Consider the following 25,454-nt stretch of genomic DNA (forward strand, 5'->3'; position numbering starts at 1 on the left):
ATTCATACTGTTACTCTAATTTGTGTTTATGCTCTATAAAATTATTGAGTCAAAGCTACAATATCGGAGTGCTTCTAAAGTTAAACTGTTTAATCGTATATTGTCTTTATTTATTTATTCTATACACTCATCCTCTAATTATTAATTACTACTACCAATCCATTGCCAAACTTTTATAATTTCACCATGTTCTTCAACAATTTTACATAATATATTAAAATTAATTTCAATTTTATTTATAACTTGTTGCCAAATTTCTAATCTTTTTGTTAAATTTAATTCATTACTTAATATTAAATCACGTAATTGATTTGATCCAATATATGGATTAATTTGAGGATTTTTTTGATTTAATTTAATTTGATTTTGTAATTTACTTATAACTTCTTGATAAATTATATCAATTTTTATTTTATTTAATTGATATTTTTTGTATTTAAATTGAGCTATCTTTAAAAGTATGATTACAAAAATTAATAATAAAATTTTAAATTTATAATATAATATAAAATTTTGCCATATACTATTTTGTAATTGACATTTTAAACTAATGTTTTGTAAGGACGTTGATCGAAAAATTTTGTTAACCTTTTTTGATGTTGATGATTCAGTGTTGTTAATGTTGGAATATTTTTCATCTGATGTTGAAATACTTGTAGGTTCGAACTAAAAAAGGAGTTAGTATGTATACTCTAAATTATGTATCAAAGATTATTTTATTTCGTACTTGCCTTACTATAATATCTGGTTCTTTTTCTAATTCAATAATTGATCTTTTCCAAAGTTCTTCAAATTCTTCAATTGTAATATAATTAGCTTTCATAGATAATAATAAATCATGTAAATCTTCTAATGATATACCACTTTCAAAGTCATTAGTTGATTTACCACATGATACTGCAGCATTTTTACTTCTAATTAAATCTAATGCAACATCAATCATAATTTCTAACTTTTCTGCCTTTTTAGTATCTGGAATACAACGTTTATTACCAGGTAAAATTATATCATACCACGGTTTATATTCCATAAAATCTTCAAAACATCCAATTTCTAAATTTTTAAAACATCTTGAATTTGAAGGACTTGGTATACATTTTGGTTTACAATAAGTATCTAAAAAATCTCCCAATTTATCTAAAATGGAATATTTTGTATCTCCAAATGTTATTTGATCAATTTCTTGTCCACAATAACCAACAAGAAATCTTTGTTCATAATACCAATATCCAAATATACCTGATCCAACAATAAATAACCAAGTTAAAAAAGTTAATAAAATTTGTGAAATTTTTAATGGTGGTTGTTTTGTATAGTGGTGATCTTGGATAACGGTTGATTCATCTTCATCAAATGTATCATCGATTGATTTTTCTTCAGGTTTAAAATCAGTACGATCTAAATATACTACTTCATTTTCTTCTTCTTCATCATTTTCTCCTTCTTCATCTTCCAGATCAAATTTTGATGATGTTATGGAAATTAATCTTGGTTTTGGAGTTAATGATGCTTTAGTTAATGGAGTTCTTAATCTTTTTGGTATACTTTTTGATGATAATGGAGTCACAGTTCTTTTTGATGTTGATGCGGTTGATGTTGGTGTTTTGCGAGCTGTTGATTTAGATGATTTAGGGGTAGAACTAACGGTTGTTGACTTTTTTCCGGTTGGAGTATTTGATTTTGAACTAGTTGGTTTTCTCAATTTATCAAATTCTAATTTTTTGGCAGATTTGGGAGTTGAAGATTTTTGAGGAGTTGCTTTAATAGTTTTTTCAGTTTTTGGAGTTTCTTGTACAATTTGCTCTTCAATTGGTGTATTTGAAGTTTGAATTTGATCTTCGTCATTCAAAATATTATTCAAATTACTGGTTTGTGGATGAAATTGTTGAGGTTGCTCAAAAGTTGGAGCAGGTGTTGATTGTTGTTGTTGAACTTGAGGTAAAGGAGCGTAATTTTCAATTACAGGTGGTTGAAAACCTTGAATTGTGATACCCAATGATTGAGCCAAGGCATTATCAACTAATGGAACTGAAGGGTAGGTTTGTTGTTGCTGTTGTTGTGGTGGTGAGTGATGTTGTTGTCTTGGTGATTGAATTCTTGATCTATTTGGAGTTGAAGTAGATGACTTTGGTTCATTTTTAGTTTTAATTTTATTCAATTGTTTATCAAAATTATCAACTTCTTCATCAATTGATTGGAAAGTTCTTTCTTTCTCAACTGGTGATTGCACGGGTGATTTTTTGGAATCTTTTGAAGGTGTTGCTTTTGAAGTAGTAGTTGATTTTGATGGTGTTTTATTAACTATTGAATATTCAAAAATATCGGAATCACTATCATCAAAAATTGATTTTTTTGGAGTCTTTTTACTAGTTGATGGAGGAACAGTTGGAAATTTTATCTTTTTCGCTGATGAAGAGTTTGGTGTATCATCCACATGTTTTCTCTTTTTTGTGGTCTTCGACTTTTTATCATCTTCAACATGTTTAGATTGAAAAACATTATCTTTAGTGAATGAACCTTCTTCAGCTTCTGAATTTTCAACTTCTGATGGGACATCTTTAGTGATATTTTCCTTTTTCAACTTAGATTCCGACTCAACGTTTTCAGCTTTAACAGTCTTTGCTGGCTTTTTGGTCTTGATTGGAGTATTCTTTCTTACTTTAGCATTCTCAGTTTTAACTTCAGGTGTACCCCTCTTTTCAGACTTAGAGCCATTAATCTTACCCTTTTTAGCACTATCGGTAATTGTTCTTTCCCCAATTATAGAAATATCTTCATCATCATCATTATCATCAGAAGTAGCATTAATGAAACTTTTATCATTTGAATTTTTGATTTTATTAGTATATTCATTTAATAATTTTGATCTATTTGGTAAAATTTTATCATTATAAATTTCAATTAAATCAGTTTTCTTAGCTGAACTTGGGTATTCTATATTATGTAAGTTTAAAATGTTTCTTAAGTTAGCTATTTTGACTGACGAAGGATCAAAATCTATAAAATAACAAAGTTAGTATACGTGGCTAATAATTTTTGGTTTGGAATTTTGGTAAACACATACCTGGTTGCAAATGATCCAAGTCCATTTTTAACTCCTTCAGATTAGTGATATTGTTTCAATTGAAGTAGAAAACCTGCAGGGTTTGTTAAAGGGTGATTGGTGTTTATCTTAACGAAGTGAGTGTTTATCACTAACTTGAGCAGAAATTAAAAAAAATAAATGATCTTGTTGTTTATTTACAAAATGGTATCTTCACACGACTTTTTGCGGCTAAAATTTTTACATAATCTATTTTGTTCGATTCACCAATTAACATTCAACACTCACAAAGTCTAGTCATTATATGACCTCACATAAGTATGAATGAGGCAAAAAGCTACTCAGGACACTGTTGAAGATTGAAATAAATAGCTCAAGCTAAAAGATTAACCAAAAAGTTTTCAAAAACATTAGTATTGACATTTGCAGGCATGATAACTGTTCAAACTATCAGGAAGACGTCGTTCCAGGACGCAACAAACGCTTCCTGTTGTTTATTCTTTCAATTTTGCAAGGTAAATGGTAAACACGGATACATGCATACTTATTAAGAAGCTAGTTGCTTCCTATAACGATGTTGTTAAACTCCGCATTAAAGTCTCCGATGCTTTAGATGAATCTTGTGTATGCAATGTTGCTATTAACAGTAATCTTGGTCAACGTATTATACGCGTTTTGACATTTGGAAGTATAAACAGCTCATATGTTCATGTTATGAGATTATTTGAAGGATGAGAGATACAGAATAGGATCCTTCTTTTTAAAGAATTTAATTTATTGCAAATTTTTAAGTAACAAGATTAAAAAAATATGCATTTACATGAATCAGAGAATTGAAGAATCGGCAATGGAATCACCGAGAGGTAGACTAACAATATTTTTCTGGTTTATCTAAAATCAATTCTGTTGAGACATATGGTTGTAATATCAATTTTGAAGATTTATAGGTAAACTTTGTTGTACTACTAATGGAAACGAAATCAATATCCACGGAAAATTTTTGACCAAATACTTAGTTTATTTGTATTGATTGCTTGAGAAAATCAGCATGTTGTATTTGTATCCATGAATATTGCTGGTTTTGTCAAACAATCACTACGAAGAAATCAGATCTATTTGGTCAAAATGGGTTCATGAATCTTGCAAAAACAATTTCCAACTTTTGGAAGATTTCCAATTTTATTTGATGATATATCTTGATCCTCTTGTAATTTATGATCCCATTGCTTTTCTTTTCCAATAATTAATTTATCCACCACTGAAACAATGGGAAAAAAATTGTAAAAGGATGCAGATATATCATCCGATGAGATGTTTAAAACATTAATATTTCCGTTCTTTCATTTTTGATATCTTCTCTTTGACCATTTGAGGAGCTTGAATAATAATCTCTCAGTACATTATTACATAATTTAGGTGTTCACTTGGTATTAATCACACATCTCCAATCTGTTTGTTTGAACTAACTATAAGTAGGCATTTCTTTTAAACTAGATTAAAACTTGAGATATCAATGTTTCAATTTCTAATTGTCGTATTTGATATCCGTTTTATTTAGACTATTTTCCATGTGTTCTATATAATTGAGGCTTAAATTATTGATTGAAATAAAATTATAGTGCTGTAACAGATTATTATATATTTGTGCTTTTGTGTAATGTTTTGAAAATGTAAACTGATACACGTGTGTGTGCTCTTTATTAAATTTATTAATTAGATCTTAACTATCTTTAAATGTACCTTTCATATTTTAGTCCACGGCAGGGTTGGAAGAAAGTTTCAATCTGCTAAGGTCCATCCACAGTTTGTTTGAAACTTTCCTGTTTCGTCAGTACAAAATTTGTTTCTTCTCACTATTTGAATTGAAAAATCGATTGTATGAAAATCGATGATGATATAATTTTATGGAAACTGAAACGGAAAAAAAATAAATCTTTGTATTAGCCTAATAATAAAAAATAAATAGACTAATAAATAATAATTGACCACATGTCCCTTTGATTGATGCTGCATAAATAATTAAATAAGATTATAGGATATGCTCTCTTTTTAACTTTTTAAACAATGTATTGTATCTTCATTCTCAAAATGATTAATTATTTGAACTTACAAATGTTCCTTATTTTCGGTTAAGAAGCTTTGAAGACAGGTATACATTGGATATAAACATCATGATGAAATTGTAAAATGAAACTAGATTAGTTTGGTATTGGAAACATAACCTTTGATATAATTTTCATCTTTAAGTAATATTACATTACATTCATAGTTAACCAAATTCTTCTATATCAATGATATACGAGTATGAAATGTTAGCACTTAAACATTCCCCTTTTAATCCAGCGTTCATTAATTCATGACCTTTCTCTTGATAAAATTTGTATCATATATCTGCTTCTTTCATTTGGTTGACTTCGTCGTTTGTATACACTTGTTGAATTCTATAGTCTTTACTTGTTGTACTACAAAACAAAAAAATTTAAAGGTGAGAAAGAAAGAAACAATCATTTAAAAATAAAAAATTAGATTTTTTTAACAACCACTTACTCTTTTTACAACAACTTTTACGACCACTTAGTTCCATACCATAACTCAAGATTTACACTTAATTATTAAGATATAAACAATAATACAATCAAATGATATAGCAATAAACTTTTTTACAAAACAAAATATTAGTTAGATAGTTAGAGAGAGACACATTTGTCGAGGCAAAAACAACTTCGGATAAAGTAATATATCGGATTATTTTGCAGTAGACGATAAATATGACTACTACTACTTCAACTCAAACAACTCCGAGGGCTAGTCCTTCTTCAAATACCTTTAATAAGTATGGCAATAATTCTAGTATGAATGGAAATAATCATCATCATCACCCTCATCATACTCATCATCCTCCTCATCATCATCATCAAAAAACGCATATAAATTTATCAAAATCTCCATCACCAATACTACATAACTCAAATTTAAACTCAAATTATAGACCACGTTCGTCAACTTCATCCGAACATTATAAAGGTTACTACAAAAAATACGATCATAGCAACAACTATGGCAAAGAAAATTCAAGTCTACGAAGACAATCAGAATATACATCCGATGAAAATTCAAAACGAATTCAAAATCATTCTTACAAAAGTCGAAAAAAGAGAGAACAAGATAATTTATTTATATCACAATATATTAAATCTAATGAACTACATACAACATTAAATGATCATCAATTGTATTTCCATCAAATTAATAAAGAAAGGAAATTAAAATCATTAGAAATTTATAAAAAATATTTAAATAATGAAAAAGATAATTATCATCTCAAATCAAATGTAAATGATTATTATAATAATTACAATTATGAAATAAGAAATAAAAAAAAATTAATAAGTCCAGTAATACAAAATATAAAAGATGAAAATAAATATTTATCTATTGAACCAAGTATTTCACCAAAAAATATTCAACCTGTAAAGAAACCACATACTGTTAAAAATGAATTTATTGAAAAATATGATACAAAAGATCAACTTAAAGAACCTAGTACATCAAAAACTAAAATAATTATACAAAAATTACCATTAAATTATATGGATTGTCCTATAGATTATCTTATTTTATTAATATCAAGAATGTTACTGTCTTTAATTTCATTAAATGATAAATCTGTACCTACTTCTATATCAAATCCTCCAACTTCATCAAATGGAAATGCATCTACTTCAAATAACCTACTTACAAGATATCATTCAAGAACTCCACCAGGTATATCAACTTTTACATATTTAACAAGATTAACAAAATTTAATAATTTTAATTCAGCAAATTTATTAACAATAATATATTATATTGATTTATTATCACATCAATATCAACCATTTTTTACATTAAATTCTTGGACAGTTCATAGATTTTTATTAGTTGCAACAATGATTTCACAAAAATGCATAGAAGATTTTTTTTATACAAATCTGCATTATGCAAAAGTTGGAGGTGTTGCAATAAGTGAATTAAATTGTTTAGAATTAGATTTTTTAAATAGAGTTGATTGGAAATTAATACCAAGTAAACAAAAAATTCTAAAAAATCAAAAAAATAATACAATAGTAAATGATATAAGTGTTGCTAATGATGTTTTAAATTTATATTATTTTCAATTAATTGAATTAATGGGTAAAAATATTATACATGATGAAAAAAATTATTTTGAAATTAATAATTGTTTGAATGAGAATAATGATAAAAATATTGATAAGAAAAAAATATTTTATCATTTTGTTAAATTACAAGATAATGATAATTTAAATGATTTAAAATCTAGATCAAGTGAAGAAAAATCATCTGTTTATTCTGATGATGAAATCGATGAAGATGAAGATGAAGAAGAAGAAGAAGGATTTTATGATTCCGATGATGATTCAGATGTAGAAGATGATGATGAAAATATGGAAGATGAATTTGGTGGTGAATCAGAAGGAGAAGAAACAGAAATTGAAATTTCAAATACAAATTCAAAAGTACAAGATAAATATTTAAATTTACCTCAAATTTCAAAACAATTATATGATAAAAATGGAAATATAATAAATAATTCTTCCTCACCACATTTAAAACGAAGGTATTCAAGTGAATAAAATTTTAATAGTTGAGCATAAAAATTGAAGAAGAAATTTAAAAAAGTAAAGAGCTGGTCTCGTTAAATTATTTAAGTATCTATTTTGGATTATAATATAAATCATTTTTTCATCATGAAGGGAACTAATTATAAAACTCTTGATTTGATTCTAATTAGACTCAATTCACTAAACTCTTGAAGATTATTTGAAGAATCATCCACTACTTATGCTCTTTAGTCTTGAATGAATTTTACTTAATATCCTCTGAGTCACATTAAAAATAAAAATCAATTAAATCTGTTTCATCATTATTATGAACAGCTTGTGCAATACCAACTTTTTCAGTATCAAAATTAAAAGCAGTATAAGCATGTCTTAAAAAATGATCTCCTAATACTGCCCAATCACTCCATAATATAGAACTACTACCAACAACAAGATAAGATTTACATACTGAACCATAAGGATAAAATAAATCACTATATGGAACATTTATACTTATACCATCAAAATTAAAAGTTAAATTTTTATTTTGATTAATTAATGAACAATCAAAATCATAATTTGAATTTAAATTTCCACCTGAAATTTCATTTAATATAGGATCAAGTGCATCTTTTTTAAAATAAGAAGCTGATGAACCAGTATCTAATAAAACTTTTGTTTTTGTATTAAAATTTTTACCATTTTCAAAACTTATTGAATTAATTACTGCTTTTGAACCATCTGTTGTATTCAAGATACCCATTTTACCTTCATATTTTGCTTTATCGATAGCTCCAAATAATAAATTTCCATTCTTATTTGAGGAAGTACTTAAATCTATTGAAATTGCAGAATGATCAATTAATCCAGCATTTTTCATTGAATTTGCAATACTATAATTATAATTTTCTGAAGATAATTGTGATATACCAATTAATGGAGTTGATCTTGTATATTTATAAACTGTACCAAATTCATATTTTGGTAATTTATTAGTATCTGATAACCATAAATCATCATTTCCCCAATATCCTTGAATTGAATCTCCTCCATTATAATAGTACGCATATGATTTACTTTCATTTTTAAAAGTTGTTGATTTAAAAGCATCAAATTTATTAAGACTATCTCCTGTTGTACTTTCTGGAACCCAAAATGAATAACTACCTGAATCTATTTGAGCTCTTATTGGAGTTTTATTTGATCCTAATCCAAAATGAATATAATATGCATAATTTGAAGTATTTTCTAATGGTAAAGTTTCTGATGATGTTCTTTTACCTTTCACATTTGAATTATCATTTTTCTCCTCTTTTTCAATTGAGAAAGATAAATGTTTTGGACTTCTTTTGGCAATTGGACTAGCTGTTGTTATAGCCAATAATAACAAGGTTAACAAACTTGTATTTAACAACATTGTGTGAATTATTGTAATTCTTGGTTTAACTGATTTTATGTTGAAGTAAAAAGGAGTACAATTTTAATGGGTTTTTATGTTTCAACGATTTTCAATCTAATTTTCTCACGTTTTCTCACATTTAAGTTTTGACCCAATCAAATCTGACCTCTTGTATGGTTAGGCACGGATTATTATATTTAGCTTCCTTACTGTCTGATATAAAATTTAAAAGTACAATATTGGTTATGATATAATGATTTAATTTGCAGCAATTGAAAAATTAAACACAAAGTACGTTTTATATATTACACAAAAACTTTTTTCCGAAAGAACAATAACTTAATAATTGTTATAATAGAAGAAGAACCTTGTAATTACATAATTATGTTTAATTAAAAGAACAATAGAAGAACAAATTTCATGTTACGAGCAAATGATCAGTTGATTTAATTGATAAATCAAAAAAAAACTTGAATTCCTTGAGTCGCCAATGTCAATAACAAAAAGTTGGAACAGATACAATTTGATGATATTTGACTCTAAATCTTACACAATTAAGTTAGGTCATATATTACCTTGGAGATGATTTAAGGGTCTATACTCAAATGATCCAGAAAGGAGATATTGGTTTTGCCCTTCAATTTTTAGCTACAGTCCCAAAATTCTATTGAAAATTTAATGGTTATGAATTAGGAAATCATTTTTCAGTATCCATCCATCACATTTGCAGTTACGATACTTGAATACATTTATCAAAATTTTTGAATTACAACTGCATTTACAAAGAAGTATTTGTAATTGGCCACGATAGATAATTAGAACATTCTTGCAGCTTTTAAAATTATTAATGAATTAAACTTGATATTACGTTGAGTGAATAAAAAAACAAAAACAATATGGACTTCTTTTTCAAAAACGTTCGTTGATCATGTAATTTGGAATCGGGGAGAGATTATCAACGCATTGTCGATCCTTTTAAAGTACAAAAGCTTATTTAAAAATTTGGCGTTATGAGATCTTCTTTGAAACAATAGAAAAAGATATGGAAATTGGTTCGATGTATTAGGGTTACCGTGAGAGATTTTGAAAGGAGTCAATTTAATTATGTACAAAACTTAGTTATCGGATTCTATTATAAGCTTTATCACAAATGGTTGTGACATCTTCCTCATGAGAAAGAGCAAACCTTTTCTTGTGTCATTGAGTTTGTTGAATTCTAATTTTATTCAACAAAAAGGAACAATAAAGAATTGACATCTATATCAATTAGGTTGAAATATTTGTTCTTAGTTTTGTTTACTGTCTAATTTCATTATTTTTAAATTTTACTACCGTAGTGGAGATTACAATTTAAATCAAAAATTAATGATGAAAATGCTTGTTAAAATTAGTTTGCTTGATTCAATATTTTAAAATAGGTCTATGTGGTGAAACAAAACATTTGAACAAACCTCATATTTTCTCCAAAAAACCGATATCTTAAAATTGCATATCGTAACCACTAGTGCTAGAATCATGAATTCAATTTCATTGGTTGTTATTTAATATTTTCCACTAAGGACTGGAGCATTTTTTTCTACTCGTAATAGGAAGAAAGGGAATACTCAGACTTTGAGTTGATTCTGCTTACGCTGCGTTATTGACTCTGTACGGTTTCATACACTTTCTTTTAATTTTAATGATGGTGTAAATATTGTCAATAACTTTGTGTATTTATCTGATAGATCATAGAATCATAACCAAAACACCCACAAACTAATACAATAAAAGTTCAAATTTAACAATGAAGCATCACAAACTTCGGACAAGAGTATCCAACTACCAATGGGCTTGAGGTAGCGATAAACATTGTCTTGAGGATATGTATTTAAGTTATCTGGAATACAATTTGGGGATAAACCCTCCATAATTCATTTGAACTTTTTTTGAATGAATTTAATAAGATCAATAGTTGAAGTATTTATAAGATGATGTTTAACTTAGTTTCAATCACCGTATTCTTGTTATCAGTATTAACATCTGCTAATCCAGTTGCTAAAAGAGCTCCAAAACATTTATCATTTCCATTGGAAAAAGTTGAAATTAATGAAACTTCCGGTGATTTAAACAAAAGATCTTCTGATGTTCCACTTTTAAATTCATATAATTGGGCTTATTTTGCCAACATAGCTGTTGGTTCAAATAAGACACCATTAAGAGTTCAAATTGATACAGGTAGTTATTCATTATGGATTCCAGAAAATACTACTGCGGATAGTCTTAATCAATTTGATCCTTTCAAATCAAAAACATTTAAAAATGAATCTAAGGCTTATGGTGTTGATTATGGAGGTTGTGATCGTGTTCGTGGATATTGGGGTAGTGATGATTTATATTTACCAGATGGTACTAAAGTTCTTAATTATGACTTTGGAGTTGTTGATCAATATTCTAGATCAACTCCATTTTGGGGAATAGGACAAGGTTCAAAAGCAGAAAATAATACTATTACCTTAGCTATGAAAAATGATTAGGTGTATCTAAATTGATTTGAACATTTGCTGTTTTTTAAATGTTCAAATCAATTGATACACCTAATCATTTTTGAATGAAGTTATTTCAATTGGAAAAAGACAAAAAGCTACAAGTGTTCAAATCAATTGATCATGCTGGATTATCATTAAATTTAAGTATTGATGTTAATAAAAAAGTTATAGATAAAGCAAAATATGAAGGAGATTTAACTATTTTACCATTAATTTCAGGTGGATATATTGCTAGTAATTCTGTTACATTCTCTGATGGTAAAAAAATTGATCTTAATGGAAATTTCTTATTAGATTCTGGTGCTGCTTTTATATATATGCTTAAAGAATGGGCAGATCCAATTCTAACTGAATTAGGTGGTGGGAAATTAAATTCAGATTATTCATTTGATTGTTCATTAAGAAATGAAAATAAAAAATTAGCAATTAATCTTAATGGAGTTGATATAAACATTCCATATTATGGTTTTTTTTTATCAATATGGTCCAAAATGTTATTCAACAATTCAAATTGGAGCTGAATCAATGCTTGGTACAACTAGTGGATTATTTGGTGATACATTTTTAAGATTTGCTTATACTGCTTTTAGTTATGAAACTAACAAAATTGGAATTGCTCAAGCTGTTCAGACTGATGAAACAAATATTATTGATTTTTATTTTTAATTTGATTTTTGTATAGTTTGTACTTATAGCCACATGGCTTAAATAGAGTAAAAGCTTAGATTATATTTGATTGAATGTTCTGTTTTTGATTTGATTAATATTGGGGGTAATGTTCACAATATTTTGAATTGACTTGATCAATATCATCCACTAATAAAGTGTTTTAGTACATTCTTTTACATATTTTGCAATTTTCGGTATTCAGGTCGTTTAGCAAATTTTATACATTGTTGAGGAGCATTGAAAAACCGTGAAAAAACGTTTGTGTTAAATTCACGGTCTTTTAATTTGAATCTGTCATCAGTAAAATGACTTCTTTCTTTTGGTTATGTTTCAGTGTCTGAATCAAGGTAAATTCTTTTATTTATTTTGCATCCTTTATAAATTTATTTTTGTGTAATTAAATAAAACGAAATTTATACAGTTAGGTAATCAATCAACAATTTTGTGTAATAATAGTAATCTCAAATTTATGTCGGTTATTTAAATCATAAATTCATAACCAATACCAACAAAATTTAGATAATCCAACTTCAAAAGAACAATAAGGTACCCACATAGGGGGACAAAAACAAATGTCATTGGGTGAGTTAGCAATGAGGGAAACATTAGGAATGAATTCTGCTGTGTATAAAATGTAACTGAGTTCTCCTTGAGTCACCAGTTCATCATCAGTTCATTATTTAAATTAAACATTATAATCATCACAAAATGATCCTCAACTTAGTTTCAATTATAATTCTTTTGTCATCAATATTAACATCTGCTAATCCAGTTGCTAAAAGAGCTCCAAAACATTTATCATTTCCATTGGAAAAAGTTGAAATTAATGAAACTTCCAATGATTTGAACAAGAGATCTTCTGATGTTCCACTTTTAAATTCATATAATTGGGCTTATTTTGCCAACATAGCTGTTGGTTCAAATAAAACACCATTAAAAGTTCAAATAGATACAGGTAGTTATTCATTATGGGTTCCAGAAAATACTACTCAAGATAGTCTTAATCAATTTAATCCTTTTAAATCAAAAACTTTTAAAAATGAAACTAAAGTTTATGGTGCTGCTTATGGAGGTGGTGCTCTGGCTCGTGGATATTTTGGAAATGATGATTTATGGTTACCAGATGGTACTAAAGTTCCTAATTATGAATTTGGAGTTGTTAATCAATATTCAAGATCAATTCCATTTTGGGGAATAGGACAAGGTTCAAAAGCAGAAAATTATACAATTACATTAGCAATGAAAAATGCTGGATTGATTAATCATGCTGGATTATCATTAGATTTAAGTACTGATGTTAATAAAAAAGGAAATTTATTATTTGGAGCAATTGATAAAGCAAAATATGAAGGAGATTTGACTATCTTACCATTGCTTCCAGGTGGATATATTGCTGGTAAATCTTTTACATTCTCTAATGGTAAAGTCATTGATCTTAAAGGAGATTTCTTATTAGATAGTGGTGCTGCTTTTATATATATGCTTAAAGAATGGGCAGATCCAATTTTAACTGAATTGGGAGGAGGAAAATTAGATCCAGATTATAATTTTGATTGTTCATTAAGAAATGAAAATAAAAATTTAACTATAAATCTTAATGGTGTTGATATTAATATTCCATATTATGATTTATTTTATCAATATGGTTCAACATGTAAATCAACAATAGCAATTGGATCTAAATCAATGCTTGGTAATAGTGGGTTATTTGGTGATACATTTTTAAGATATGCATATGCTGCTTTTAGTTATGAAAATAATAAAGTTGGAATTGCTCAAGCTGTTCATAATGATGAAACAGATATTATTGATTTTTATTTTTAATACAATAAGTAATAATACTTAGATTGTATAGATTTGTCAGTTGAAAAAAAGTAAAATGGAAAACATAATTGTGAAGATTTTTCTATAATGTAATCACCTTATTTGCTCATTCGAATTTTTGTAAGTAAGAAAGAATTAACAAAAAGAGAAAGTTAATGGCTAGATAGGTGGTTTGAGGTATTTAAAACTAAACAATGTCATTTGTACGATTTTCTTTGATAGAGGCAGATAGAAATGAGTTGTATGGCTCTACATCTAAATCTAAATTATGTTTTTGTTACGACAGACGACCATTTGTACCGAAATTCATCATATATTTTAATAGATTGATAAATGCTCTAATCCAATTATGATATTGTGTAATTAATTGGATTAGAGTGAATGGTAATGCTTTCCCTAAGATTTTGAATTCATTGTGATAGTTCCCTAACAGATGATAGTTAGCATATCAATAAAAGGGTTTTAAAATATTACAGTGTCTTTTAGGTTCAGATCTAGGAAGGTTGGACATTGTGTTGTTCAATAGGAAATTAATATAAATAGAGCTGGAAATCACTGATGATCAGAAATGAGATAATAGATAGATTAATTAAGTTTTCTTATAAATATATATAATATACATATTATAAGGACTCAGAGATAATAACAGCAACTACATAGCTATTAACCTATTAGAATCGCAAGATTCTAAAGAATATAAAAAATAATAATAAAACACACAATCCGAGGAATGGATCGTTGCTGATAATACTTTTAGTTAAAAGGCTAATAGCTATGTAGTTGCTGTTATTATCTCTGGCAAAAACATTAGAGGTTTGAGTTTAAAACATAAAAGGTGAGGTTTCAAATATTATTTCAACAATTTTTAAAAATGTTTCATTAAAATTTTAAAAAAAAAAAACCTATACAAAACAAATTTTAATAAATAATACTTCAAGTCTATGAATCATCGTCATCATCATCTCCCCTATTTCATTCCAACAAAAGCACCATCTTCTAAATTCATAGTTAAATGAATACATTTTTTAGGTGGATAAGTATCATCTCTTGATTCAATAGTTGTAAACATTTGAGCTAATCTTGCAATAACATAACTTGCTTCAGTTAAAGCAAATTGTTGACCTAAACAAATTCTTGGTCCACCATTAAAAGGAACATAAGCCCAACCTAATCTTGGCATATTTTCCCATCTTTCAGGTCTAAAAACTCTTGAATCTTTACCATAATATTCTTCCATTCTATGAGTTTTATAAACAGTATAAGCAACAGTTGAACCTTTTGGAATATAAATTGGTTTAGTTCCATCTTTTCCACCACCTCTTGGTAAAGTAGTATCTCTTGTAGCAGTTCTAAAATTAACTGGAACAGAAGGATATAATCTTAAAGTTTCATCTAAAACAGCTTTCAAATATTTACATTTTTTCAAATTTTCAAAAGTAATAGCATCTACATTTGAATCTTCACCTTCTCCAAAATTATCAATAATTTCTTTTCTTAATTTTGCCCAAACTTCTGGATTTCTTGCTAATTCAAATACACAAAATGATAATAATCCAGCTGTAGTATCTCTACCAGCAACCATAATATTTAATAATTGATCTTGTAAAACTTTTGGATCTCTTGTTTGTTTAACTAATTCATATAAAAATGTATAACCATCTTTTGATGCTTCATCTAATTGTTCAGGAGTCATAGCTAAAGCTTTATTAACAAAATATTGAGCTAAATGATGAACTTTTTTATTACATTCTTTAAATTCTTTTGGATTTGTTAAAAAATAAAAACTTTGCATATAAGTTCTTGTTGCTAAATATTTTTGAGAAACATTAAAAGCAGTAGCAAAATTTTCTCTACCTGGAATATCATTTGGAAATTCTAAACCTAATTTTTGATCATATAATGAATGAACACTTTCACCAAATAAAAATTCAGTAGCAGTATCAACAGTAAATCTAAAAAATAATTCTTGAATATCAAATGTATTAAATCCATTACTTTTAATATGTTTTGCTAAAATTTGAACATGAGGTTCTAAAGATTTAACATGAGCAATTTGTTCTCTTGCAAATTGAGGTCTTAACATAGCTCTTGAATCTTTCCATCCATTACCATCTAATGTAAAAATTCCATCACCTAATAAAGGAGCAAAATGAGCATGTCTTGTACCTAAACTAAAATCATTGAATTGAGTTGCTAAAACAGCTTTTATATTTTCTGGATCAATTGTAAAAATAATTTTTAATACACCACAAACATTTAAATATATAGCATTTGAATTATAAACTTCAAATACTTCATCTGCATAATCAGCTAATCTACCATCATTTTTTCTTTTAACAACTTCTAATAATGCTGGAACACCAGTAAATCCAGCTAATTTGAAAAATGGAGGATTTTGACAACCTAATCTTTTTGCATTTATATAATTTTTTAAATTTATTGATATTAAATATATTAAACCTGTTAATATTATTACACTATACCATTTTGTTAAATATGGTAAAATTTGTAACCCAATTGATTGAGCTTGATCTATTATAGATTGTGACATTGTTGTGTTGTGTTGTGAATATGTGTTGTTGTTGTGTGTTGTGTGTTGTGTTTTTAAAATGCTAGTGAGTTAAAAGTTCTGATATTAGTTTGTTTTATGAAATATAAATTAAAAATGATTGTAAGTTAATTTTGTAGTAGTTGTATTAATTGATTGATAATACTTTTATAAAAGTGATATATATATTTAAATATATTCTAAAATTTAATATGAAATGAAATGAACAAATTCTAGTTAAAAATAAGTAGCAAAAAAAATATGACTTGAATTGATACTTGTTGGGAAATATTAAATTTATATATAACAATAACAAACCAAACACTAATTAAATTCAAAACTCCATCATACATTACTTTTTAATTAACATTATTTGAATAGTAACAATTAAGCTACCATTTAGTTGTTTCTCTATTCTATTACTAAAATAGGTTTTGTGTAACATATTTAATTTATAGTATGATGAAAAAACCCCACAAAATTTTAACTTAAAAAATTGTAAGCAATGCATTGCTACCAAATTAGAATAAAAACTTTAACTCAATATAGAAATTTCACTATATAAACTATTTTTGTGTAATATTATTTTAATTTAGTTTAAATAAACTCCGATCAATTGAAAAATGACATATGAAAAAATAGATTGAAATAATAAGTGGGGAATTCTTCTATACTTTAAAAGAGTAATCCATTGCTACCAAATTTTATAGTAAATTCTACGTCGTAAATTAATTAATATTTGAAGCAGAACAATTTAAATTGTATGAAATTTAATTGGTTTTTTTTAGATTCTAAATGAACAAACAATAAAAATTAAAAAAAAATATCATAAGAACTTGTTTCTTTCAAAAGGGGTATCACTATACAACGAAACTCACATGTGTATCTCTACAAAAACAAAAAGAAAGAATGTTTGTTTTCTCTGAACGTTTTTCATAACAGTTTTAACGATCATTGAATTTCGTTTATTTTTTTTTTTATTTTTTGGTTTTTCTCAATAGTCTATGTCATCAAAAGGGTACTTTTGCTACCTTCTTTAATGAAACATCTCATCTTTTAAAGATGTAGATTATTATCATTAGTACTTATGGTTTTACCCCGCATAAATTCAAAATCAATTGAATAAAAAAAATTTAAGGTTTTAGTTTAAAATTGAAAAATTACAAACCATTTCATAATTATGAATATTGGCTATAACAGTAGCAATGAAACGATGAAATGAGAATTCCGTTTACATTAGTTTAGTCTACTTGTTTTGTTTTATTTATGTAATTATACATTTAACAATATAATCATACTTCCCTATGTATTTTTATATTTATATGGAGAAAAAGGTACAATATACAAATCAATGGACATCTTCTCGTGATAACTGGTCAAAAGTTTCCAATGAATTTTAGCGAGAAATAAACATTTTGTTGGATCGTGATCTTGATTTTACTACAAATCATATCTATTCGAATTTAATGTTCTCGATTGAACACAGCTTAAAATGATTCACATAATGGATTAAAACTAAATCTATCAATAATAACATCTATTAATTTAAAAACAATCAATTTATAACTGTGTATAGAAAAAAAAGAATGAAAATTTAAATTAAAGTCCGAAAATTGTTTGAAATATGATCTAAAACTTTAAGTATACCTCCATCTTTCAAAATGATAGTAATGAGAGTTCATTCGCCATGATCTCCCCAAACTATATAGCTAATATCCATTGTATCCTGTCTTAGAATGACCCCAGAAAGATTTACTACGGTCAATTGATTTACTATCTACTCAAAGTCCAATACTTACATAAATTACAGATTTTATATACAATTTTAGCATCATCAACTAATATCTTTTCGTCTCCTGAGTATCTATCTAACTTTTTTAATACATAAATCCGTAGGTTGCATAAGAATGCGTTTTCTTTATAATCTTTGACGTATTTTCTTCGAATAATAGACTTGTAAATATACTGCATAATAGATCTGGTTAGTGATATCTGCTTACTACCACCAAATCTAAACTTTTTTTTTTTTTTCAATTGTTCCATAAAATTTGTATTTTTTTTTTTTTCTTAACGTAACGGGTTTAACGGACTTAATCTCGCATAAATATTTAACAAACAAAAAATTAGACTAAACGAAAATGTTCTTGTGAAAGTATAAAAAAAACTGTTGAACTGTTGAAAAAGAAAAAGAAAAATTATTAAAGGGTTTGGGTTTCATTAGAAACTTTATTTCTTCACTTCGGAGAATATATTCATGTTGTTTTCTTGAAAATTTTTAAGTTTTGAAGTCATGTAATGATTCATTTTGCTTGAAAGTAGGGTTACTCATAGATTAAGCTAATTCAATTGACCAACAATTGAGTAGTAGACGAAACGCTCAATTCAACATATCACATGAAAAGAAAAATAATATAATAAATTAGACATAAGAATGTAGATCATTTTCAAATTAATTTAGTTCACGGAGTTTTTTTTATTCACGTATTAACAATCTCGAATTTTTGTGTTATATCAATCTGAAAATATATAGACAAACTGAAAAAAAAACGTTGATCTTGAAATTCACAAAATTTAAAACAGGATGATATTAAATTGTCCTTTTAACTGTGAGTTCGTGACACAAAACAGTACGTAGGCAATAAGTCAAGAACCAGCCAGAATTTGACAAATCTAACTGCGCAATCAAATCTATCGTCAAAAACTACCCCTAGAACCGTCTATTTGAAGACTACAAGGTCCAGCAGCCTCCTCCAGCTGTCTTTCTTTGAAGTTTTTAAACAATTTCAAGTGTTCGCAGAAAAAAAAAATGTTAAGTATTGTATGTATAGTAAAGGACAATTTAATATAGCACTTTAAAACGTTGTTTCTTTCTCTTCTCATTCATCTTTCTAATAAAATTCTCACATGAAAGATTAAACCTATCATTCCATTAATTCGAGAATTTAAGCGGAGTTTTTATTTTCATACGTCAATTACCTACATAATTTAATTGATCAAATTGATCTATTTTGTAAGATTCGAAGTTATTCTTACATTCTCTATAAAGATTGCTTTAAAACCTACTCTTAATTCGTTAAGAAGAGTGAGATTTGAAAGATTTTTGAGATAGGTTAGTGATCGTTGGAATCAACAATCTAGAATCATTATAAAAATAGCTTTTCAATGTTACTTTTGAGAATTAAAAAAATAAAATCTAATAAGTTTAAGAACCTGATACAAAAAAGTCCCTGATCTGAACAATATAGTTCAAGTTCCAGAAGTTGAACCAACTCAACTCGATAGTGCAACTAAGGGAAGAAGTTACAAATCAAATTTGTTGGGTGAACATTACAAGACCTATACTTACTTATTTTTTTTTTTTTGAAACAGTTATTCAAGAAAGATGTATCGGAGTTGATTATACGAGACTGATTCGAATCAATTACTCCGAAAACCTTATAACAGATTTTCCAAAAATTATCATAAGCAGTTGTCAAGTAGAGTTTGGGAGTTATGCTACGCTAACCGGTATTTAAAATAAGATTGAATGATGATGCAAGACGAAGTAAATTTTAGTTTATTAAATATTTTTCTTACTTAGGCTAACTTAACGGATATAACTAATTGAAACATAACAATGTACCTACATAAAAAAACTCCGAAATTTCATATGATTTTTTATTCTATTTTTATTCTATTTTTATTCTTAACTTTGTTGATCTGTTTCAGGTACGCTTCTTCAATATTATATGCTTATTTTTATCTGTGTTTTTTGCAAGTGATTTTCAAGTATATCATACACAAGATCCAACAAACGTTTGATACTTATTTTGATGTGAATAGTAAAGTATTTTCTTTTGATAATCCTACTTGAGGCTTGAAATTTCAATTGGGTGTCAATTGAAAACAAATTGTATACCTTCTTTACTTGGGACCTCTTTACTCTGTACCTCTTTTACCAGTACCCTTTTTTATTCTACTTTAAATATAATTAAAATCAGTATTTAATTCAATAGCATTATTATTAAAATCTTCATTTTTATTAAAATATTCAAATGAATTAATATATTGATAATATTTTTTTAAATCTAAATTATTTATAAGATTTATATCCACTTCAGAATTTGAATTTGATTCTTTAATTTTTTTAATTAAATTTTCTGTTGAATTTAGATAAATTTCTAAATCTTTTTGATTGGGGATTAATCTTGTTGCTGATGTTATATTTGATGAATTATATGATGATGTTGGATTTGATTTTTTAATTAATGATGATAAGTTATCTTGTTCTTTATATAATTTTAAATTCTCATCAATTATTTCTAAATTCAATATGGAAGAGGTTTCTTTATCTTGTTTATTATTTTCTTCATTTGAATCCTTAGTTTCGTCCTCATTATCTTTTTTTTGTTCTGTTTTATTTGATTTTTGCTTTTTATTAAATTGAGTCAGTTTAATTTTTGAAGTTATGAAAGACTTAATATTTTTAGGATTAACTTTATCAAAATTATTATTATTATTATTATTATTTAAATTTTGTTTATTAGTTCTACTGTTACTTTCATGATTCATTAATTCTTTCATTTCTTCTTTACCTACTTTTAAATCTTTATTTGAACTTGGATATTTTCTATTTTGAAAAGGATTAAAATCTATAAAATCATTTTTTATAAAATAATTTAAATTTGAATTCATATTAAATTCAAATAATTTATCAAATGATGTATATGTTTGTATATAAACTTCATTAAACCATGGATCAAATGATGGATGATTTTGTTTTGCATTGTTTTCATTATTATTTAAAATTAAGTTATTAGTATCAAATTTTGAATTTACATCTTCTTCTTCTTCTTCATTTTTAAACAGTTTAAATCTATTATCATTTAAATATTGTTTATTATACCAATTTAAATAACTCTTTTTTGGATTTTGTTTTAAAGAAAAAGAATTATGTAGTGAATTATCATTTGATAATTCCCATAATTTTGGTTGATTTGGGGAATATATATAATTACCTAAAAATAAATTTATAGCTTCTTGACGTAAAGAATCAATAAATGAATTTGAATAAATTCTTTTAATACTATTTAACATATCTCTTGTATGTGATGACCATTGATTAATTCTTCTATATGAATCCATGGTATTAACTAAATTTGATCCACCATATTGAATTGCTATTGTATCACCATGATCATGAAACATTTCTGTTAAAATATTAATTAAATCTGAATCATAATCTATTATCATATCATTTGATATAATATTTAATTCACTTAATTGCATATTTAAAACTTCTTTACAAATTATAAACTGAGCTGCATTTGTTCTATCTAAACAATCAATACAATTGGTTCTAATAATTCCCTTTTGTAATTTTGTATTTTCTAATGTTGTACCATTTAAAAAAATTCCAGTTTTAGCAATTGATTTTTCAGCAATATTTTGTAATGGAGTTATCACATCAAGGTTCTTTTTTGAATGTTTCGACATATCAAATGCATAATAAATTAATTTATTATCACATGTATTATTTAAATATTTAATACATCTTTGAAATTCAATGTTTAATTTCATTTCTCTTGGTTGTTTTTCTTTTTGTTTAATTAAATTTAAAATTATTATTGGTGAACCATATCTAAAAAATAAGTCATTAAAATGTAAAGCAGAACTTTGATAAAATGGATCAGGTAAATTAATTTGAATTGGTGGTTTTGGTAATTTATTCATATCTTGAGTCCAAAATAATGGGATTGAACCTCTATGTTGAATATAACTTGAATATCTTGGATTATTATATAATCCATATTTTGGATCATGAAAACTTGAAGTTAACATATCTCCAACTATTTGTTCTGTTTCAATTTCATTTGCTACATTTCCTTTATCATTCATACCTCTTTTTAAAAACCTTGCACCTGCAAAATGATGAGATCTTCTAGCTATTATTGTAATATAAAATTTTTTACCGAAAATAGAAATATTAGCTTGATCTATAAATCCATGAATAATTGGTTGAAACCATTCATAAGTTGCAACATCTTCATTTTCTAAAATTGGTTTTAACAACAAGTTATTCCAAACAAATCTTTCATTATATTCAAAATTATTATAAAGTTCATTAATTATATTTGGATTATTTTTTAATTTTTGTCTCATAAAATTTGTTTGCATTGAATTTGTTATATCATAATTATAACTAAAATAAAAAGTTTTACTTAAATCCAAATATCTGAAAATTGATAATAATTTTTCCTCATCACTATATTTTTCAGGTCTTCTGTAATTTGTACCTAATGGTATTAATTTAGTTTCATCAATATGATAAATAAAATGACCTCCTAATATTGCAACTTGTGAACATTTTGTAATTATATTTAAATAATATTCTTTTGTAAATTTTATTAATCCTAATAATCCATGTCCTTGAGCTAATTTATGAATTCCTCCTTCAATTGATTCATTTAATCCATTTAAAAGTTCAATCATATCTTTTCTTGTATAAAAATAATTTTTATCTTCTACAATTGATAACAGACCATCATCATCTTTCCCAATTTCCATGATTCTATATAATGTTTCTTTTGCATTGGATCCAACAATATACATTGTTGAAAATGAATTATATATGGTGAATCTTTGTAGCAAGATTCTTTTTGAAGCTTTAACTTGACCAATTGTTCTATGATTGGATTCATCATCATCACTTCCATTTAAGTTGGTCTCATCATTGAGGGAGTCATTTTCATTGCCGTCATCCGTCATATACTCTTCATCATGATTTAAAGGAGTGTTGTTTGACATTCAACTAATTTACATTAACTGTTTGTTTATCTTTCAATCTTTTATTGTATATAGAATTTCCCCATACAAATTGAGATTAAATTCCGTGCGGCAAATTTCCAGATATGATCTTGCTTGATCTTATTATCACCATCATCAACTTGATCTCGAGATTAGTCAATGAGTACCAATAATTTAAACATAGAAAGTTTGGGGGAAGATATCTTAGTTAATAATGTAAGTAAATATTTAACAAGTGAGGAGATACTCGAATTTTTCATTTTGGATAAACACTTGTACAACATCTTCACCAATTCATTTTCAATCTATAAGATCCTTTACAATAAAAAATATTCAAATAATTTATATGATTATACCTTAGATTCAAGTCAAAACTTAAATTGGAAGGAATTATTCTATCTAAGAAGTAATAAATCACAGGAAATTTTTACTTGGGGTGAAAGTAATGGAGGTAGATTAGGTTATTTATCAAGTAGGATTGATCAATCTCATGTTCTGAAAAAAATAGGTGGTTGGTCAGTTCATACACCAACTAATATAAGTGATTTTAATAATAATTTAATAGTTGGTATAGAAGCAAATGGGTATAGTTTTATTATATTATTAAATAATGGAGAATTATGGTTTACTGGTATGGATTGGAAACGTCCTCAATTTGGTTTATCAACTCCTGGTCCAATAAATGAAAAAGATTATAGACCTAATCCAGGTACAATGGCTTTAGCTAGTATGAATCAAGAAGCTCAAAATAGAGATGATAATATTGGAGGAAGAAGAAGTATTAGACCTACTCCCCCACCTGGAAGATTTGGAGTATTACCAATTCCTTTAATGGCTGGAAGATATACTGAAAGTAGTAGTGATGATAGTGATAGTAATGAAAATGGAATAACTCCACCACCTCCAACTACTACAACCTCATCTGATTCAGCTCAATCACGAAGAAGACTTCAATCACCACCTAAATCGACAACAAATCGTCAACAATCTAAAATTCAAGAAACAAACTTTTTATCTAGATTATACTTACCACCTGGTGATCAATATGCTAATAGAAAGATAGTATCAATAAGTACCGGTCGTGAACATATTATAGCATTAGATGATAAAAATAACATCTATACATGGGACACAGGTTGTAATTCAAACATTGGGATTCATATAAATTTTGAAAATATCCCAAAATCAGCAATTGTTTCTAAAATTGTTGGTGGTTGGAATTTATCAGCATGTTCGATTGATGATGTGGGATTGGTTGTTTGGTATACAAGAGCAAATTTAACAAAAGAACAGTTTGATAGACAAGATTATAAAAGTAAAGCTAAATATGTTATATTACCAAATACAAATAACAATGTAATTGATTTTGCTGTAGGTGCTGATTATGTGTTATATATCAAAAAGCTGGATAATAAATTATACCAATTTAGAATTAATGCTCAAGAGTTTGCAACTAGAGATGATCCAGTTGATGATGAAGAACTTAAAAGAATGACTAAACCAATGGACATTTTTAATGATTGGAAAACATCTCAAACAATCGCAAATATAGCATTCACGAAGTTAAAAAGTTGTTTTACAAATTTTATAGTATTTACAAATCATGATCAAATTTTAACTGGATCAAATGATCATTTATTGTATTCAGAGTCTGAAAATGACTCAACAGATCCTCCTCAACCTATAATTATTCCAGAATTACAAAATAAAAACATTAAATCAATAGAAATTGGAGATTATCATTATTTAGCATTAACAAATGAAGGTTCACTTTTAAGTTGGGGACAAGAATCAAGAAGTTGTGGTTGTTTAGGTATTGGACCTAGAGAATTAGCAATATCTGAAAATCCAAATCAAGTAATTGAATTAGGGAATAATATAGAAGTTAAAACTCCAATGAATGTAAAATCACCTTATGGAAATAGAAAAGGAAAATGGGTTGCAATTGCTGCTAGTGGTTGGCATTCAGGTGGAATTTACGTACCTGATGAATAGACCTTGAAGAAGAATTTGCATAAACTAATTGAGCCGGTTTTAGTTAGTTTTTAAATAAACGATT

At 26.7% G+C, this 25,454-nt stretch overlaps 9 protein-coding genes across 9 annotated transcripts; 5 read left to right on the top strand and 4 right to left on the bottom strand. All coding sequences in view use genetic code 12, as the record gives it.

Moving 5' to 3' along the window:
- Positions 1-141: 141 nt before the first annotated feature.
- Positions 142-3,089, bottom strand: KGF55_001615 (uncharacterized protein; the record flags this gene model as incomplete). Its single annotated transcript, XM_051756209.1, has 3 exons — positions 142-666; positions 728-2,997; positions 3,065-3,089. The coding sequence occupies 3 exons, from the start codon at positions 3,087-3,089 to the stop codon at positions 142-144; spliced, it is 2,820 nt and encodes a 939-aa protein (XP_051615925.1).
- Positions 3,090-5,811: 2,722 nt separating this feature from the next.
- KGF55_001616 (uncharacterized protein) lies at positions 5,812-7,677 on the top strand (the record flags this gene model as incomplete). Its single annotated transcript, XM_051756210.1, has 1 exon — positions 5,812-7,677. The coding sequence occupies one exon, from the start codon at positions 5,812-5,814 to the stop codon at positions 7,675-7,677; it is 1,866 nt and encodes a 621-aa protein (XP_051615926.1).
- Positions 7,678-7,933: 256 nt separating this feature from the next.
- KGF55_001617 (uncharacterized protein) lies at positions 7,934-9,061 on the bottom strand (the record flags this gene model as incomplete). The annotated part of the gene is made up of 1 exon (XM_051756212.1): positions 7,934-9,061. One exon carries the CDS (start codon positions 9,059-9,061, stop codon positions 7,934-7,936), a length of 1,128 nt encoding a protein of 375 aa, XP_051615927.1.
- Positions 9,062-11,010: 1,949 nt separating this feature from the next.
- Positions 11,011-11,556, top strand: KGF55_001618 (pepsin-like aspartic protease; the record flags this gene model as incomplete). The annotated part of the gene is made up of 1 exon (XM_051756213.1): positions 11,011-11,556. The coding sequence occupies one exon, from the start codon at positions 11,011-11,013 to the stop codon at positions 11,554-11,556; it is 546 nt and encodes a 181-aa protein (XP_051615928.1).
- Positions 11,557-11,630: 74 nt separating this feature from the next.
- Positions 11,631-12,089, top strand: KGF55_001619 (uncharacterized protein; the record flags this gene model as incomplete). Its single annotated transcript, XM_051756214.1, has 1 exon — positions 11,631-12,089. The coding sequence occupies one exon, from the start codon at positions 11,631-11,633 to the stop codon at positions 12,087-12,089; it is 459 nt and encodes a 152-aa protein (XP_051615929.1).
- An 856-nt stretch (positions 12,090-12,945) lies between these two features.
- KGF55_001620 (uncharacterized protein) lies at positions 12,946-14,061 on the top strand (the record flags this gene model as incomplete). The annotated part of the gene is made up of 1 exon (XM_051756215.1): positions 12,946-14,061. One exon carries the CDS (start codon positions 12,946-12,948, stop codon positions 14,059-14,061), a length of 1,116 nt encoding a protein of 371 aa, XP_051615930.1.
- Positions 14,062-15,028: 967 nt separating this feature from the next.
- Positions 15,029-16,612, bottom strand: KGF55_001621 (uncharacterized protein; the record flags this gene model as incomplete). Its single annotated transcript, XM_051756216.1, has 1 exon — positions 15,029-16,612. One exon carries the CDS (start codon positions 16,610-16,612, stop codon positions 15,029-15,031), a length of 1,584 nt encoding a protein of 527 aa, XP_051615931.1.
- A 3,957-nt stretch (positions 16,613-20,569) lies between these two features.
- KGF55_001622 (phosphatidylinositol-3,5-bisphosphate 5-phosphatase) lies at positions 20,570-23,395 on the bottom strand (the record flags this gene model as incomplete). The annotated part of the gene is made up of 1 exon (XM_051756217.1): positions 20,570-23,395. One exon carries the CDS (start codon positions 23,393-23,395, stop codon positions 20,570-20,572), a length of 2,826 nt encoding a protein of 941 aa, XP_051615932.1.
- Positions 23,396-23,554: 159 nt separating this feature from the next.
- On the top strand, positions 23,555-25,390 carry KGF55_001623 (SCF ubiquitin ligase complex subunit; the record flags this gene model as incomplete). The annotated part of the gene is made up of 1 exon (XM_051756218.1): positions 23,555-25,390. One exon carries the CDS (start codon positions 23,555-23,557, stop codon positions 25,388-25,390), a length of 1,836 nt encoding a protein of 611 aa, XP_051615933.1.
- Positions 25,391-25,454: the final 64 nt, after the last annotated feature.

This window comes from Candida pseudojiufengensis (assembly GCF_024610245.1).
Source record: "Candida pseudojiufengensis strain CBS 10847 chromosome Unknown scaffold9, whole genome shotgun sequence".
In the NCBI taxonomy this organism is placed as follows: domain Eukaryota; kingdom Fungi; phylum Ascomycota; class Pichiomycetes; order Serinales; family Debaryomycetaceae; genus Lodderomyces; species Lodderomyces pseudojiufengensis.